Source organism: Penaeus chinensis, chromosome 30 (genome assembly GCF_019202785.1).
Source record: "Penaeus chinensis breed Huanghai No. 1 chromosome 30, ASM1920278v2, whole genome shotgun sequence".
Classification (NCBI taxonomy): Eukaryota; Metazoa; Arthropoda; class Malacostraca; order Decapoda; family Penaeidae; genus Penaeus; species Penaeus chinensis.
In genome coordinates, this window is record NC_061848.1 from 10,207,544 (window position 1) to 10,227,543 (window position 20,000).

The 20,000-nt window shown below is 31.4% G+C and overlaps 2 protein-coding genes across 2 annotated transcripts; both read left to right on the forward strand.

Annotated features, from left to right (window-relative positions):
- The first annotated feature begins 3,375 nt into the window (after window positions 1-3,375).
- Window positions 3,376-12,293, forward strand: LOC125041224 (zinc finger protein 271-like). Its single transcript, XM_047636062.1, has 6 exons — window positions 3,376-3,546; window positions 5,535-5,563; window positions 7,416-7,481; window positions 7,804-7,908; window positions 8,030-8,132; window positions 11,958-12,293. Exons 1-6 carry the CDS (start codon window positions 3,376-3,378, stop codon window positions 12,291-12,293), a joined length of 810 nt encoding a protein of 269 aa, XP_047492018.1.
- Window positions 12,294-12,387: 94 nt separating this feature from the next.
- On the forward strand, window positions 12,388-18,038 carry LOC125041225 (zinc finger protein 774-like). Its single transcript, XM_047636064.1, has 6 exons — window positions 12,388-12,422; window positions 13,200-13,236; window positions 13,339-13,542; window positions 15,593-15,709; window positions 17,174-17,347; window positions 17,970-18,038. The coding sequence occupies exons 1-6, from the start codon at window positions 12,388-12,390 to the stop codon at window positions 18,036-18,038; spliced, it is 636 nt and encodes a 211-aa protein (XP_047492020.1).
- The last annotated feature ends 1,962 nt before the right edge of the window (window positions 18,039-20,000 follow it).

The following is a 20,000-nucleotide window of genomic DNA, read 5'->3' on the forward strand; positions in this document are numbered from 1 at the left end:
ACAAAAGGCCTTTATCTTAAAGATTTCTCTGTGTGTGATACTAAGTATTTATCACAATTGTTTAAACAAATATGGGGAAAAAAATTAAGTGAAAATGCCAACAGTTTGGTTGATAGATATTAGAAACAAAAGTATATTGTTGAAATGAACGGTAGATATTATCATCATTATTATTAACAAAGTAATTCATTCATTTATTTTAATCATTTACTTTTTGGGTAACAGAATACTAACAAGCATTCTTTCTTTTTGGGGTTGGGGGGGGTTGGGAGGGGGTAAATCTACAGTAAAAGGGGATAAAGACAATCAATTTTCCTCCTTTCCTGCTGGCATATTGCTGGGGGTTTTATTTTTAAAAGCTGTGTTATGATTTCATTGACTTGTGATGAATCATGTGCAAGTTGACCTTTAATGGTTTATGGAGGTGATGTGATGTGTATTAAATATATACTTTTTCCTTCTTCTTTTTTCAAGGAGAGCATATAATATTCACCTGCTATTCATATAATTATTTTGTCTCAGCCATTCTTATTTATTTATATAGAGGCAGAATTTCTCTCTCTTGTACAAAATGTTAAAAAATTAAATTTTGCTGAAATTATTTTATCACTGACAACTTTTTCTATTGCATTTCTTAACCATTCTTGTTGTATACTAAAGAAGGTCAATAAGAGCAGCATTCCCTACAGGTGGGACTGGACACTGACACAATGAGGCATGGCAGCTGTCAAGACTCTGTCCCGCGGAAGAACCTCTCCTCGGGCAAGCTACGCCGATGCCCCCACTGCCCTTATGTCACTACTTATGCCACCAACATGAAGAATCATGCCCTTACACACACAAAAGAAAAGCCCTATGCCTGCCCGTACTGTCCTTACAGATGTATACAGAAAGGGAGCCTGAAGGTTCATCTTTGCACACATACAGGAGAAAAGCCTTATTCTTGCCCACACTGTCCATATCAATCTGCTGATAATGGGAATTTGAAGAGACATATTGCTACCCATATTAGAGCTTACTGCAAGAGATACAATGTTTAAGTCAGTCTGTCAGTTTTATTTTATTTTATTTATTTATTTTTTTTTATAGAAAACTTATGATTATTTAAAAAAAAAAAAAAATCTATACATGTGTTTAAGGACTTTAGGCTTCAGAATAATTTCAAGTTCTGGATATTTTGTAGTCATAGTAAGGTGTGGCAAGAATAATTTAATGGACATATAGTTTGAATATACAATTATGTTATTTATACTAAATATTTGAATTAGTCAAAAATAAAGGAGTTAAAGTCTCTTATCAACTGGGGACAAGATCAGAGGACTGGTAACTGGATATATTAGTATGGAGTTGTGATGTCTCTTATCTATTTCATATCTGTGCAATTATCTCATTTTAAGACAGCTGTTTGAAATGAGAATTATAGTTGCTCTTGTACAATTTAACATTGTAGAGCAGTTTTATATTATGTAGCTTTTCTATCAGTTACTGATCAACACTTTGTTTAATGTAGTTGATCTGTGGAAATGTGTGACCTTGATAATTAAGTATAACTTTTTTTTTTGTTGCATTAATAAAGTGCCACTAGGAATTATTTTTCTACGAATTAGTATTTTTATTCAAACCTATATAGGCCTTTGCCTTTATTCTAAAGTATTTTCTTTTTTTCTCTCTCCTAAAAAATCCCAGATAAGTTGATTGATATAGAAAAATACTGATTAGTCATTTTTGTGTAAAGAGTGAAGATTTTTCATGAAAATATTTCTTGTCTTTATTAAGCAAGTAAAAGAAAGAACCACATATCTGTACTTTTAATTTCATAAAATGAGTGCATTACAGTGTAAGCACAACCTGTGAAGCTCTGTTATTTAAAGGTGCAGATTACAGTGTACCATACAAACTTTTTCAGTCAATTTAGAAAGTTATTAAATATTGTTCTATATAGTAAAAGAAACAAGGATCATATTACAGAAGTGAGAGGCCAATGCACTTGGTTCTGCTGGTTTTGTATCTGAATATTCTTAAATGAAAGTAAGTAATGCCTTATCCATAATGGTAGTTTTGTAAATAAGATATTCAATTAGATATCATATGGATGAGTATGATTTCATATCATTGTTTTATTAATGGACTTTCAGTGTGTAGTTTTTATTTTCATTAATTGAAAGGGAGACAAACAATAAGAAAAAATACTTATAAATTGAAATGGAAAATGTGTTGTTAAAACTTAAATATTTGATAAAAAGAAAATTAGAATGAATGAAATATAAAGGTGGGTCTGTTCTAGCAATTTTTGAACATGGATATTAAAAAGAATGTAAACCAAATGCAGTAATCCCACAGAAAGATATGAAATATAAGAAATTAGAAAATAGATAAAAACTAGAATGATGAGGTAAGGATGCAAAGTATGGACATATAGCATATACAAAGTTAAAGCAGTCTTAACCAAATTGGGCTTATTTCTTATTGTAAGTGTTAGGAATTGTCTGTTAGTCTGAATGTTTTATACAATCATGTCAGTCTAGTGTTTAACATCATCCAGTCATATGTCTTTGTCTTTTAGGGGAAAATAAAGGGAAAAATGTAATCAATGTGCATGCAGATAATTTTTGTTTTGTTTTTGTTTTTCAAATATTTATTATACTCTTCACACATTTTTTAGTAGTATACAATAATTATGCTTTACTTTATTTCTGCCACTAAAAACATAGTTTCATTAACATATTTTCTTCTAGTATTTGTGTGAAATCCATTTAACTTTTCATTTAGACATTAAGAATGAATGGTGTGTTCTCATTTTCTTCCATTCTTTTCTCTTCTTTCAGTTGAGATCTGTATTATCATTTTACTACTTTCTTTCTAATGTAGAATATACAGATAGCTCACTAACTTGATATATACAGTAGTAATAAGTTGTGTCACTTGGTTAGATAGTAGAGTTAACTGCAACCTGAGTAGGAAACACTATTCATATGATGGCTTTGAAGAACTGAATTATGTCTGGTAAAGCATTCCTGTTATTCAGGTAGATAAGAATAGTCACTGTGGCCAAGTAATTTTCAGTACTTAATTGATAATTTTGAAAATTTTCTGTCAAAAAAAGTGTTAGTTTCTTTTTGTGGAAAACCATAGAGACAAAGATTAAATATATACACACAACCAATAGTACTTAATTTAGCAGTTGAGTGTACTTAATGTACAGATGAACTACAAATGTGCCATAACTACAAATAAGCTGGGCGTCCCCTACAGGTGGGGCTGGAGAGGACTGACCGGGGAAGAGTCGCTGGAACCAAGAAGACTGCCAACAAAAGATTGATACAGTGTTCCCACTGTTCCTTCTCCACCAACCATGATTACAGCTTCTTAAGACATATGCGGACACATACTGGGGAGAAGCCCTACTCCTGTCCCTACTGCTCCTATCGTTGTAGAGAAAAATGCAGGCTAAACCTTCATCTCAGAACTCATACAGGAGAAAAGCCATTTTTTTGCCCATATTGCCCATACCAAGCTGCAGATAATAGAAATTTAAAAAGGCACATGGTGTGTCATGATAATAAGGATGATCCACAGGAGGATCCTCTTAATATTTAAGATTGGAAGTTAGCATAGGTTAAGACCAACTTACAGAAATTTTAGCAAGACTAAGTGAACTTTGAAAAATATCAATGTGTATGTTAATGAGGAATTTCTTGCACTGAATTTCCAATAATTAATTACCTGAAATTCAAAGAGTGAGACAAATTTCTCAAATCTTCATGGTGCAGAAAGAAGTCAAATAGGAGAAACACACACGCACACGCACACGCACACGCACACGCACACGCACACGCACACGCACACGCACACGCACACGCACACACACACACACACACACACACACACACACACACACACACACACACACACACACACACACACACACACACACACACACACACACAGTACATAGTACACAGTACACACACACACACACACACACACACACACACACACACACACACACACACACACACACACACACACACACACACACACACACAGTACACACACACACACACACACACACACACACACACACACACACACACACACACACACACACACACACACACACACACACACACACACACACACACACACACAGTACACACACACACACACACACACACAGTACACACACACACACACACACACACACACACACACACACACACACACACAGTACACACACACACACACACACACACACACACACACACACACACACACACACACACACACACACACACACACACACACACACACACACACACACACACACACACACACACACAGTACACACACACACAGTACACACACACACACACACACACACACACACACACACACACACACACACACAGCACACACACACACACAGTTCAGTACACACACACACACACAGTACACACACACACACAGTACACACACACACACATACACACAGTACACACACACACACACACAGTACACACACACACACAGTACACACACACACACACAGTACACACACACACAGTACACACACACACACAGTACACACACACACACACAGTACACACACACACACACACACACAGTACACACACACACACAGTACACACACACACATAGTACACACACACACAGTACACACACACACAGTACACACACACACACAGTACACACACACACGGTACACACACACACACGGTACACACACACACACGGTACACACACACACACGGTACACACACACACACAGTACACACACACACACAGTACACACACACACACAGTACGCACACACACAGTACACACACACACAGTACACACACACACACACACACACACACACACACACACACACACACACAGTACACACACAGCACACACACACACACACACATACATACATACATACATTCATTCATTCATTCATTCATTCATTCATTCATTCATTCATTCATTCATACATACATACATACATACATACATACATACATACACACACACACACACACACACACACACACACACACACACACACACACACACACACACACACACACACATACACACACATACACATGCAGTACATACACACACAGTACATACACACATAGTACATACACACACAGTACATACACACACACACATACCTGCATGCGCACACACATGCCTGCACAAGCACACACGGACCTGCACAAGTACACACGTGCCTGCACAAGCACACACGCACATGCCTACATGCACACAAACATGCGTCTGCACGCACACATTCGCAGATATGTGCAGACGCGCACACACAGATACACATGTACAGGCACATGCACATGCTCAAGCACACATGTGTCTGCACACACACATGTGCAAATATGTGCACGCACACACACGCACGCACATGCACACAAGCACACGCACAAGCACACGCACAAGCACACGCACACACACACACAAACAACACTATACTAACTCTCCCAAATTTAACAAATAGAAACAATATGCAGGTTTTCAACTCTCAGGAAAAATCCCCCAAGTTGGCTATTTTCCTAAAAAAAGAAAATATGACATTTGCTTTTACACATCAAAACAGACCAACAGAACATAAATTTTGAATTCCTTTCTTTGAATTTTTACTGTTCAAAGAGACATTCATGGAATATTATGCTGATATCATGAAAATTGAATATGTTGAGAATATTTTGAAAATAGTGGAAAAGCTTTTTAGTTTAGTCCTCTCGTTTGAAAACCATGTTATGGAAATTCAAGTTCTTTTGCATTTTTACATTTGGCTTTGAACTACTTGTTATAAACTGTTTGACTCCACCCCAAAGTTGCTATTTTCATGGAGAATTAAGAAGTTTAAAGAATAGAGATTAAAGAAAATAATTAATACAAAGCTGCTAAGATTATATGTTCAATGAAGAGGATAAAGACAAGCTGCTTTGATGAGAATATTATATTTGTTTAGTGTAGATATAAATTAGACCGTCCTAGGAAATAGGTATTTCAGTATTTGGTTTTATTTTTCTAAATTATACATAACAAGACCTTTATCAACATTTTTCTCGAGACTTGAATATAAAAATTTGAATTCCAACTTTCTCTTGCAGTTTTTAACATGATTCTATAAACATAGTAACTTAAAAAAAAAAGATTATTTATCCATTTACTTATTTTTAATTTTTTGCTTGTGTTTTGTGTGAGAGAAATCTTGGTAACGGAAAAGATGTAAAATTTATGATAGATTACATGAAAAGGGCGTAAAAAACTATTTTTTTTTTTATATAAATGTTTTGTAAGAAAGTAAGTTAGATTGACATTTGGCAGTAAATTTCAGGCCTGAACTTTATTAAGTGAGATTCTTTGAATAATATATTTTTTTTTGTAATTACTGCTTTGAAACCACCTTATTATTTGTTCACTAATCATTGAACAAGAAAGAATTCTGATTGTTTAGAGAGGAACCTCTGTTGATGATTTTGTTGAAAACTAGATACAGAGGAATCTTTTTTTCATTATAAAATTACTCTGGTATAACAATATCTTTGAGGAGTAGCCATGCAGTAGGAGTAGGAGAGGAGGAGAGGAGGAAAAGTAGAAGAGGGGGAACAGAAAAAATAAAAAGGGTAGTGAAGGAAGGGTGTTGATGAGGATTGGAAATATAAATGGTTGAAAACCATGGCTTACCTGCCTTCTGGTTTTATCACACTATGTGCCAAATGTTGAATAATGTGTAAACCTAACTAAGGAATTGCATCCTTTATACAAGAGAGCATTGCACATTACAGAGGATGTGCACCATTTAAAGGTTATTGGTAAATCAGGGAAAATCCTGATTTCTTTTTAAGTTCATTTGTGAAAAGAAATATGGATTACAGCACTTGAATTACACCATTATATTGTTAAGTGTTGCTTACTGTTTAGAGTATATAGGATGTAAAATGTAAATACAGTGCCATTTTATTTCTGTTAATTATTTCCTTTGTTTAATCTACTCTTATTTGTTAGTATAATGTCAAGTGTTGATGCATGGACGAGTGTGAATTTTACTTTCATTGTTGAACTAGATTTCTTTTGATATTTTAAGATGATTTAAAGTTATTTGTTGATATGAGTGACAGCTTTGATATTGTTTTTCCAGTAGTTATTACTTGTAAAAGTTTGAAGGAATAAAAGAGTTTGAAGAAACTTGGGCAATTTGTTTTCTTAGTTGCTTGTCAGTTTCATGTACTACATATATTCAATGGCTGGTGAGTATCAGTGCTAATAATCTCATTATTTATTTAGTTATTTACTTTGTTCTCAGTTTATTCTCGTTAAAAAAAAGAAAAAGAAAAAATCTTACATTATGGTGGACTATGATATATTTGAAGTATTCATTATAGGAGTAGAAATATCATGGAAAGAGAAATGGAAGTGTTGAAACCATGGAAATACAGAATGATAAGTTGGTATGATTTTCATTAAGATATTTTTAGTATCTTATATTCTTTCTCTTGTATTTCCTGTTCTCTCCTATTTTTTCTATATTTTGTATTCATTTATTTATTTCAATTTTTTTTCGGGATTAATTTTAAAATCTCTTATATTGACAGATAATTGATATATTTCTTATTCATATTGAATCTCTTGTGCATATACTTATACTTATATATACACATGCAAACATGAGACCTTCCTTTAGGCAAAGAAAGATTTAGGGGAAATCACTATTATCTATCCTGATGATAGCTTTTAAGGTGAAATTTTATTCTTTTATGCTTTTGTCTGGAGTACTGTAAGTAACTGGCAGGCGTCCCCTACAGGTGAGTCTGGATACAATCGGTCAGATGTCCAGCATGGCAAGAATCTCAGGAGCTCCGACGAATGCCTCAACAGGTGTGAAGAGGCATCTGTGTATCTACTGTTCTTATTCAACCAACAGTCATTTCAGTCTGAAAGAACATTACCGTATACATGTTGGAGAGAAACCTTTTTCTTGTCCTCACTGCTCATACAGATGTAAAAAGAAATTTAACCTTAAAGTACATCTTCGAATACATACAGGGGAAAAACCATTTTCTTGTCCACATTGTCCCTACCAGTCTGGTAATAGCAGTCATGTGAACAGGCATATACGAACTCATTTTTAATCAGAATAATTTTTTGAGGGTAATAATTCTAGATTCCAAAGACTAGTTATTTGTGATATCAGTTTGTAAAAGATTAAGGAAAATTTAGTTGTATACTATGTCAAGAAAAGTTCCACACACGTTTACATTCATGATTACATACACATACACATAGACATGCTCACGCACACACACAAACACGTGCACGCGCACATGCTCACGCACATGCACATGCACACGCACATGCACACTATAGTTGGTATATGTGTTTATGATTATATCATTGTGCCATTTTATTTTAGATTATTTTTGATGCCCCTAATAGCTGTAATCAATGCTCACCTTGTCTTTTTTTTTATTTTTTTATAAGATCTTAATGTATTATCAGTTTGGTTTAAAGGACAGAAGCAAGTTTTATGATTTTTGAAAATCTAAAGAGGAGTTCTGAATTTTGCCGTTTCAATTCATATAGGAAACAAAGCTAGATTGTATGTCTACATTTAAATATGCATGAGATCATGAATCATGAGAAATTGATGTGCAGAACGATTATCAATATTCTTTGTGCGATATTACATTTCCAGTTAACTTTTGTAGGTCTTAATGAAATGTAGATTTATTTTATTTTAATAGTATTATATAATATATATATGTATATGTATATATAATATATATATACATATATATGTATATATATATATATATATATATATATATATATATGTATATATATATATATATATATATATATATATATATATATATATATATATATATATATATATATGTATATGTATATATATATGCATATATATATATATATTATCAATTCTAGGTACATTATACTGGAGAAAGCAGGGCCCATTTATCACTTTTGGGCCCTGGTACTTGTGTAGTTTCAGCCTTTTCCATGTTCTTCCTCTGTCCCTCAGATAGAAGAGCTAGATCCCTGAAGCATGTTCAATTCTTTGCTTTGGTTAAGTTTATGATAAGAAAAAGCAAGCAGTAACACCCCTCCCCACACACACACACAAACACTCCCTCATGCTTGGACCCCAGGCGTAGAAGAAATTTAGATGTTGATGTCAACGTAGAAATTTACCAGATATATGGATTTCTTTTAATAGTCAAGTTTCATATTTACAAAATTCATGACCCAGCTCAACTAAGGTGACTTAAGCATTAGTTAGCTGAATGATCTTATGCATCCATACTCATTATACTCCGAGAACTGGGTTGAAATTATCAGGATTTACAGGTTTGAATTCAGTTGAAAGAATTGTAAAGAACTAATAGCAGGAGTAAAGCTCATAAGGAGAAACATGTCTTTGATAGGTTTATTTCATAGATGATGTAGAGATATTTACGTATCAAAACATAGGGCCTGACATCTGTGCAAACAAATAATTATCACTTATGCATACATATATATGCATTATATATATATATATATATATATATATATCATGTATATGTATATTATATATATATATATATATATATATCATGTATATGTATATTTATATATATATATATATATTTATATATATATTAATACATAATCATACATATATGTAATTTATATTAATATATAATTATATAAATGTATATATATTTAATTTTCTATATATTGATTATATATATGATTATATATATATTAATATATAATTATATTTATAAATAAATAATCATAGATATATATTAATATATAGTTATATATATATTAATATATAATCATATATGTATCAATATATAATTATATATATAATTATATGTAATATATAATATATATATATATATATGGAATCTATGATATATGATGTATATAGTATATGGTATATGGCATATAATAAATAATATATAATATATAAAATATATAATATATAATATATGATATATAATATATAATATGTAATGTATAATACATATATTTTTAAATATATATATGTATATATATATACATATATACATATATATATACACATACATACATATATATATATATATATATATATATATATATGTATCTGTATATATAATATATATATATATATATTTATAAATATATATATATATATATATATATATATATATATATATATATATATATATATGTATCTGTATATATAATATATATATATATATATATTTATAAATATATATATATATATATATATATATATATATATATATATATATATATATATATATATATATATATATGTATCTGTATATATAATAAATATATATATTTATAAATATATATATTTATAAATATATATATATAGATATATATAAATATATATATATATATATATATATATATATATATATATATATGGTAGAAGGGACATATGAGAATGATTTCAATGGTGTTTTTACATCTGTATGTGTAAGGCTGTGTCACTACCTCTGTCAGTGTATTTTGAGAATTGGATAATTTGTACATCTCATATCTGTCTAAACATGTGACAAGAAAGTCTTATGTATATCTACAATTACTGAGTCTATTTTTTGTGTGTGTGTTGATTAACACCTTTTTTTATGTAACACTGTTGTGAAATCTTCATCATTATTATCATTATTGCTATTATGATTATAATAATGATAACAATAATGAAGAGAAAAAAAAGTGATTATAATGATAATAATTATAAAGATAATAGTATAATTTTGTATGGCTGTGATAATGATATTAATGATGATAATATTAGATATAATAATAACAGTGTAATGATACTGATATTTACCTGTGATAATGATGATGTCAATAACAAGTAATAACAGGAGTAAAATAACACTATTATTACCATTATTTATCTTCACTATTTTATTGTTGGTGAAGATGATGTTGATGGTAATGATTATCATAAAATTTGCTATTACTATCTTTATGATTTTCATTGTTATAGTTATTGTTCTTTTTCACATTAGTATTACCATTACTGTTTTTTTATCATCATCATCATAATCTTATGATTATGCTTATGTTTAATCATTATTATTATTGTTATTATTATTATTATTATTATTATTATTATTATTATCATTATTATTATTATTATTATTATTATTATTATTATTATTATTATTATTATTATTATTATTATTATTACTACTTTTATTATCATTAATTATTGCTGTTATTACTAGTGTTACTATTAATACTATTACTACTACTACTGTTGTTTATCATTATTATTATATCTGTTATTGTTATTATTACTATAATTATTATTATTATTGTTATCATTATTATGATTATTGTTGTTGTTGTTGTTATTATTATTGTTATTGTTATCATCATCATTATATATTAATATTATAACAAAGTTGAAAGTGATAATGATTAAGGATAATAATTATGATTAAAGTTATGATAATTATGATATTGATCCTGATCACCAGTTGTCATTCATTATCATTATTATTATTTTGATTTTGTTCACTTGAAAATTTGTGTGATAAGTATTTATTGAAGAAGCCTGTAAATACTTTTCCCTTACTAATTTGCTATTATGATATTTGATTATATATGACAGCTATCTGAAAATGAAACTATCAAGTGATATGCAAAACTCTCCATCCAGATTAAATTGACCTCTTCTCAGTTGTAACTTCACCTCACATTGAATATTGTATATAATCAGGATTTTGTCGTCAGTAGCCTACTTATGTAAGCTAATCAGATGCTCACATTTCTGATGAAGCTACATATTTGAGGCTTCATATAAAAAATAAAAGAATAACTATGCTATTCTGCATTTCTTTAAGACAACAAAATTAGTTGAGTGATTAAGATAACATTTCCCACAGGTGTGGCTGGGTAATGACAGGCAATTGGTTGACGAGAGAGGAGCCGCATGCCTTGGCAAGAGCAGGATGAACAGCAGAAAAATCCCAAAAACATACCAGTGTTCGCACTGTTCCTACAGTACTACAAATCGATCTGATATTGTCAAACATTATCGAACCCACACAGGTGTCAAACCATTTGCTTGTCCACATTGTTCTTACCAGACTGGGGATAAGTCAAATTTAATGCAGCATATACGCATACATACTGGTGAAAAGCCATTTTCGTGTCCCTACTGTCCATACAGAGCCAATAGGAACAGTAGTATTAAAAATCATTTACGGGTGCACCTATGATTTTTTAAAAATTGGTTTCACTAAGTCAGGCAAAAAAGTATATACTTTTGTTTTATTTCATTCATCTGTAAATATTTCTGGTCATTCCTAGTAAATGTTCTCTGATCTTAGAAAACCTGAATATGAATGGTATGTGATAGGTATAAAGCATATATTATTTTAGCAAAAATATTATTCCAAATAGTATGGTATATCTTGTGATACTAAATGTTGCTCTTTTTTCCTGTCTGTAAGAGATACCTCAATAAACTGAATTTTGAATATCTGTGTCTCTCTAAATAACTTGGCAGTGCGCCTGTCTCATTTAGCTCATTGTGTGTGAAAATTTCAGTCTTGGTGAGTAATGTTAAGTGGTATTGACAGGATCCTTTATCATAGATTAGATTAATATTTTGATTTGAATAGTTAAAATAAGTCAAAGGAGACAGGAATTTGAGATGTGTAAGGTGATGAAACAACCAAAGTGCTTAAGAAATATATTCAGAAGACGAATAATTATCACTAAGAGCTTTGGTAGTTTGAAAAATGTACATATATGACTTTACAAACTGAATATTCAAACAACAACTTTATAGATATTGTGGGTTAAATAAGATTTTGTATTTAAGTAAGAATTTTAGTTATAAAAGAATATTTGAAATTCAAGAGGTTGTGATACAGAGTGACCAAGGTATAAGACTGAATACTTTGGTTAGTTACTTGAATCAGTACTAGAATAGCAACATCTTGGCTTGATGTTCTCATAACCCCATAAAGTTGGTGGTATGTGTTATTATTACCATTATATCAAAGAATATCAAAGATTATGGATATGTTTATCAAAAGACTGATTCTAATGAGAAGTTGGAATGTAAAATAACTTCCATAATTCCCCAAGATTAAAGATGTCTGTTGAATTATCTGCAGTAAATCCTACAAGTGTGATATTCAGCATCCTTTAAAGGTAAAAATGATAGTGTATATTCATCATGCAACTGAATCATGTGATGGGATTACTGTAGTCATACCACTGGGAGAAACATTACAAGATAAACATTTCCCACAGGTATGGCTGGGTAATGACAGTGAAATGGTTGAGGAGAGAGGAGCTGCAAGCATTGAGAGGAACTACATCAACAGCAGAAAGTCATCAGATACATTCCAGTGTCCCCATTGCCCATATGTCTGTTCTACTCGCTCTCACTTTACCAAACATTACCGGACTCACACAGGCGAAAAACCTTTCTCATGCCCATATTGCTCATATCAAGCAAGTGACAAATCAAATTTAACAAAACATATTCGAATACACACAGGAGAAAAACCATTTTCTTGCCCTCACTGTCCATTTAAATCAAATCGGAATGACAGACTGCTGCATCATATGCGAACTCACTTGTAAAACTTAGCTTATTTTTATCTCCAAAATCTGTTATTTTTTCACATTTGTGTATATCTTATAAAACATTTTATAGATTTTGTAAAGGAAAAATACCAAACTTTCTCCAGAAAGGAAATCTACAGATTTTTCACTTGATATTTATTATCATCTTATTTATTTCAATCCCATTATCACATTTACAGCAACAACAGGAATTATTTATTTATTGTTATGTTATCATTATTATTACATATATGTATATTCTTTTGATAAGTTTCCAAACACCACACAACATAAAAACAAGCAATTGAGAGCACTGAATGAATATATGCTCTAAAGGAACATTTTTATCAATTTTGTGTTTGTTGTGTTTCATATCAATTTGACATGTCACTTCAAGGTAAATAAATCTTATTTTATTATTATTTTTTCAAGTTGTTTAATTTGGCCATGTATGAATAGGTGTTGATAACAGCTAAAGTTATTATGTGGGCAGATGAACAGAAATCCATATAGAATAGAAGCAGAGTGCTCTGTTTTGATTTAAAGAAAAGGAAACCATATAAATGTGTTTTTTTTTCTCTGTCTTATTGAAACAAATTTAAAAAAATATATAATATATTTATTATATTATATATTTCATAGGTTTTAAACAAACATCCCCCCCATCCACACACACACACACACACACACACACACACACACACACACACACACACACACACACACACACACACACACACACACACACACATATACACATCTCTTTCATATATACATATACATATATAAATATATATATATATATATATATAAAATGTATATATTTGCATATATATATATCTTTATCTATGTATATATGTATATATATAGATATATATCAGTCTATGTATATTTATTTACTTGTATATATATATGTCAATATATGTATATTTATATCTATTTATATATTATATACACATATGTGTGTGTGTGCATATATATAAATCTATATCTATATATATATACTTTTACATATACATACATTTATATATATGTATGTATATATATTTATGTGCATGTATATATGTATATATATATGTGTATACATATATACATCCATCCATCCATCCATCCATCCATCCATCCATCCATCCATCCATCCATCCATCCATCCATCCATCCATCCATCCATCCATCCATCCATCCATCCAAACGCATACACACACACAACCTCCCCCCCCCCCCCCACACACACACGTATATGTGTGTGTGTGTGTATATGCGTATGTGTATGTGTATGTGTATGTGTATGTATGTATGTATATATACACATACATATACACATATATCTATATATATCTATATACACACACATATATACATATATATGTATATATAATATATATACACGTATAATATAATATATATAATATATATAATTATATATATACACATATATAATATATAATTAAATATACACATGTATATAATATATAATATATATACACATATATATAATATATAATTATATACACACACATGTGTATATGTATACAGAAAAATAGAAGAAAAAGAAGAAAATTATATATATATATATATAAAACCCATATTTCCTATGGGAAATAAATCCAAATTGAAGACAACAGTGCTTGAATGAGGTTTTTAATATGCAGTATGAAAATATTTTGCATTCATAATTTTTCTCAGAAATGTTAGAACTGATTAGTTAGTAATGCTGTTTGTTATCATGCATTGCTCAAATAACTGATGGGAATGACAACAAGTGAAGTAATTGAATACTCAGAATAAATCAAAAGTGTAATCATTTATTTATTCCCACTAAAGCAACTTCCTTTACTTTAAGAATTTCAAGAAGCACAAAAAATCATTACTTTACCTGACAATATATGACACCAGAAATGCTCCTTTGACTGAATGAAAAACCCATCTCCAACAGGTATGGCTGAGTAATGACAGTGAAATGGTAAGCCAGAGAGCACCAGCATGCACACTGAGGAGCCCTGATGGCAACAGAAAAGCTTTGGAATCCTTTAAATGTACACACTGTTCATATGTTAGTAGAAATCGAGCCCACTTCACAAGACATTTCCGGATTCATACTGGGGAAAAGCCTTTTTCTTGTCCTTACTGTTCATACCATGCTAATGATAGTTCAAATCTGAAGAAACATATTCGTATACACACAGGGCAGGAGCCATTTTCATGCCCACATTGTTTGTTCCGTTCAAATCGGAATGACAGGCTAAAGGCACACCTACGTATTCATTTCTGAATTATGTTTGTTAAATGATTATAACAAAGTAGTACATAAAAGGTCTCATTTTTTAAGAGATCATATACAGTAATATTATAAACATATTACATACAGAACCCAAGAATGATAATTATCCTTTGTATTCAGTTGCTCAATACAGCTTTCCTCTATAAATGTTCTTTTTCTGTTAGAATCCTAAACAGTTCTTCGTATGCAGATTTTTATTTAGACCTTACATTAATTTCAAAATCATTTGTTGTTCAGATTAAACATTTTCTGAATATTGAATATTTTGCTTTTAGATAACATGTAATCCCTTTTTCTTTTTTCTTATTCTAAAAGGAATGTTAATAAATTGCTTTAAGTTGAAAATAAAACTCCGAGAACCAAACAATCTTATTAATTGCCTTTTTACTTCTTTTGAAACCTATGTTCGTAAAATGATATTCATTGACATGCTGTATGTTTAAATGCCTATATGTCTTAAGGGATGGACAACCATTCATTGATGAGGGGGAAGCTAAGGAAACAAGTTTTCTTGTTCTATAATTTGTAAAACCTTTTTAAAAATAAGGTGTTAGACAAAAGATTTTTTCAATTTACCAAGATAATATATTGATGATCATGTATGCACCAGCTTTCTTTTACAATTTGCTGCTTCTGTATTTTTGTGAAAATGAGTACATAAGCAAGTATAATCACTAACATAAACATTGATTATATAATTGTTATATATGAGAGGAAATTTTAAGCTATTATACATATATATACATATGTATGCTTAAATGATTGTAAATAAAACATGGGAAATACGGGGGAACAGAAATTACAAAATATTATGTTCGGCCAAATGAAAGACAAAACTGAATTTCAGTACTGTAAGGAGCATACAAATTTCTTGACCTTTCAAATACTGTTGGAAATATAAAACAAATGTATAACTTATATGCGTGTGTGCGTGCACACACACACACACACACACACACACACACACACACACACACACACACACACACACACACACACACACACACACACACAAACACACACAAAACTGATCCACACACTCTCTCTCTCAACGCACACACGCGCACACACACACACACACACACACACACACACACACACACACACACACACACACACACACACACACACACACACACATACACACACGAGCATCTGAGTGAACATTAAGTTTTGTGATGATTTAATCTAATCTGCCATTAGATTAATAACTGAAAGAGTAAACATTTCCAACAGATGTTCCTGAATATTGAGGGCCAAATGGTTGATGAGAGAAGAGCTGCATGCAATAGGAGGAACCAGGCCGACGCCATGAAAAAGCAGGACGTTTACCAGTGTCGTCACTGTACCTACTCCACAACACTGCGCACAAATTATGAAAAGCACTTTCGTACCCATGCTGGAGAAAAGGCATTTCCTTGTCCTTATTGTTTATATCAAACAAGTGACAAATCTTATTTAACAAAACATATTCGAATTCATACTGGAGAAAAGCCCTTCTTTTGCCCTCACTGTCCATACAGAGCAACTCGCAGTGACAGTCTTAAGAACCATTTAAGAAATCATATTTAAAGAGCATTAACATATCCATACAAACTTATATTTAATCAGAAAATCAGATAAAAAAAAAAAAAATAGAATAAAGTAAAGAGAGAAGTCTACGACAAAAATATTTCTTGAATATTTGTGTATGTAGTTATATGTATGTTTGTCTAATTATGGGTGTGATTGTCAAGATCTGTATGTGTGTGTATGGGGTACTGCCTAAACCATTATAATATATGTGTTTGTCTAGTTGTGGGTGTGATTGTCGAGATTTGTGTGTGTGTGTATGGGGACTGCCCAAAACCATTAGAAAATAATAACTATCTACAGCCAGCAAAGATGTCATATGTTAAATGTGGCACTGTTACATAAGCAAAGATTTCCATGTACATCTTTCAAAAACTGGGGGAGAATATTTCTCCATTATTTTGTAGTAACAGGTGAAACTGTGTATCCTTATGTCCTGGTGTATGGTCCTCTTCTGTAGCAGTTTGAGAATATACCTTTAGAAATATATGGTTTATCGTGTGCCTTGGTGTTGGATTTGCTCAACTGATCTCTTGTGGGTTATGTTAAACTGACAGCAAAGAGGCTGCTACCATATATGTTGTGGGGCAGACAGTAGTTATTGAAAAAAATGGCATGCATTGAAAATTGCTGAGGTTGACAAAGAAATTTCCAAATAATGAAGATATGATACTTAGTAGCAATCTTAAAACTCACTAGGTCCCAAAAATCTGAACAGCTGTGCAGTTGCTCATACTTTCCTTGCAATGGATCAATGATTGGGTGGCCTTTTATGGCACACTACTGATACCGGTATGGGGTACATTTACATGCCATACAATGGGAAAGTTGAGAGAATATTTTCTATTCACAAACAGTAGTGATGAGAATACAAAGCACTAGCTTGGTAGCAATGCTGGACACCATTTATACATGCACATCAAGGAAGTTACTTTTATGTTTAAAGAGAGTTGTAGATATCAACAAGTTGGTTATGATGCAGATAAACGTTAGTCATTCCTGTTTCTTTGCAATTTACCTGCCAAGCTTTTTCAAGAAGTAAAGCTATGAGATTTCCATGCCAGAAAATAAACTGTATAGGCAAGAGCAAGGAATTCTGTCTTGATGAATGTCTTTTGATATTTACAAGTTTAATTGGTGGTCACGTGTAAGGCTTGTGAGAACTAGCACTTTTTGCTAGATGCTAGAGAAGAGCTGCCATTGAAGTTAAAAGCAGTAAATACTGATAAGTTATGAGGTTTATTTTCTGTTTCTCATTGGTGTAATTCATTTCATTACTGATTTTCCCTTGGTTATATAAAACATATAGATATATATATTACAATATATATATTACATATATATTATATATATATTATATATATTATATTTACACATATACATATACATATACATATATACATACACATACACATACACATACACATACACATACACATACACATACACATACACATACACATACACATACACACACACACACACATACATATACACACATTCATGCACACATGCACACATGCACATGCACACGCACAAGCACGCGCACAAGCACACGCACATATACAAATTATCCTGAAATTGTCAGCACATAATGCTTGAAGCGAAAAAAGTAAGTGCTTTATGTTTTCGTGTTAATGTAGTGATCGATATTGTGTCTATCATTCAAGCTATCTGTGATGTTTCCGCATTTTATAATTTCCTCATTAAAGTATCTTAACCAGTCTTGTGAGTGAAGGTTGGATTTTATGAATTTATGTGGCATATTTGCTTTGTACATAAGCAGTAAAGATTGTACAGGTTAATACAGTTGTTTTTTTTAATGAAAGATATTTTTACACAGTAGAATTGAAATTTATCAAGATACTATGAGTTTGGTTGGGATATTTCCCAGGATGAAAAAGAAAGGAAGAAATTTAACCATTATAATCATATTCAAAAAGTGTAATGAATTTCGTATGGTCTTCATACAATTTTTTTTATAACAGAGACACGTGTACTTGCATGCATAAAAAAATGAAAATACACATTCTTTCTCTCTGTCTTTCTTTTGGTTTCCCTCTCCCTTGCCCTCTTCCTCCACCCTCCCTCCATCTCTCTCTCTCTCTTTCTCTCTCTCTCTCTCTCTCTCTCTCTCTCTCTCTCTCTCTCTCTCTCTCTCTCTCTCTCTCTCTCTCTCTCTCTCTCTCTCTCTCTCTCTCTCTCTCTCTCTCTCTCTCTCTCTCTCTCTCTCTCTCTCTCTCTCTCTCTCTCTCCCTTGCCCTCCTCTCCCTCTCCCTTTCCCCTTCCCTTTATCTCTCCCTTCCACTCCCCCACTTCCTCTCCTGCTTCATCTCTTTGGACTCCCTTCTTTCAGCTATTTAATAAATGAGATTATTTTGCAATGTTATTTAAATACCTTTTGAGCCATTGAGGCACAATCAGGACTATTATAAATTTTCATTATTGTTTTATATATTCTTTTATTCCTTTATATATATTTTCCATAACC

Excerpts from the sequence above, each read along its gene's own strand:
- LOC125041224 (XM_047636062.1), top strand. The coding sequence starts at position 3,376 with ATGCGGACACATACTGGGGAGAAGCCCTACTCCTGTCCCTACTGCTCC. Across the intron at positions 3,547-5,534 it reads GAAATTTAAAAAGGCACATG|GTTTTCAACTCTCAGGAAAA; the intron begins GTGTGTCATGAT and ends AACAATATGCAG. Across the intron at positions 8,133-11,957 it reads AGTCTGGTAATAGCAGTCAT|GTGTGGCTGGGTAATGACAG; the intron begins GTGAACAGGCAT and ends CATTTCCCACAG.
- LOC125041225 (XM_047636064.1), top strand. The coding sequence starts at position 12,388 with ATGTTCTCTGATCTTAGAAAACCTGAATATGAATG. Across the intron at positions 12,423-13,199 it reads AGAAAACCTGAATATGAATG|TAAATCCTACAAGTGTGATA; the intron begins GTATGTGATAGG and ends AATTATCTGCAG. Across the intron at positions 15,710-17,173 it reads AATGTACACACTGTTCATAT|ATGTTCCTGAATATTGAGGG; the intron begins GTTAGTAGAAAT and ends CATTTCCAACAG.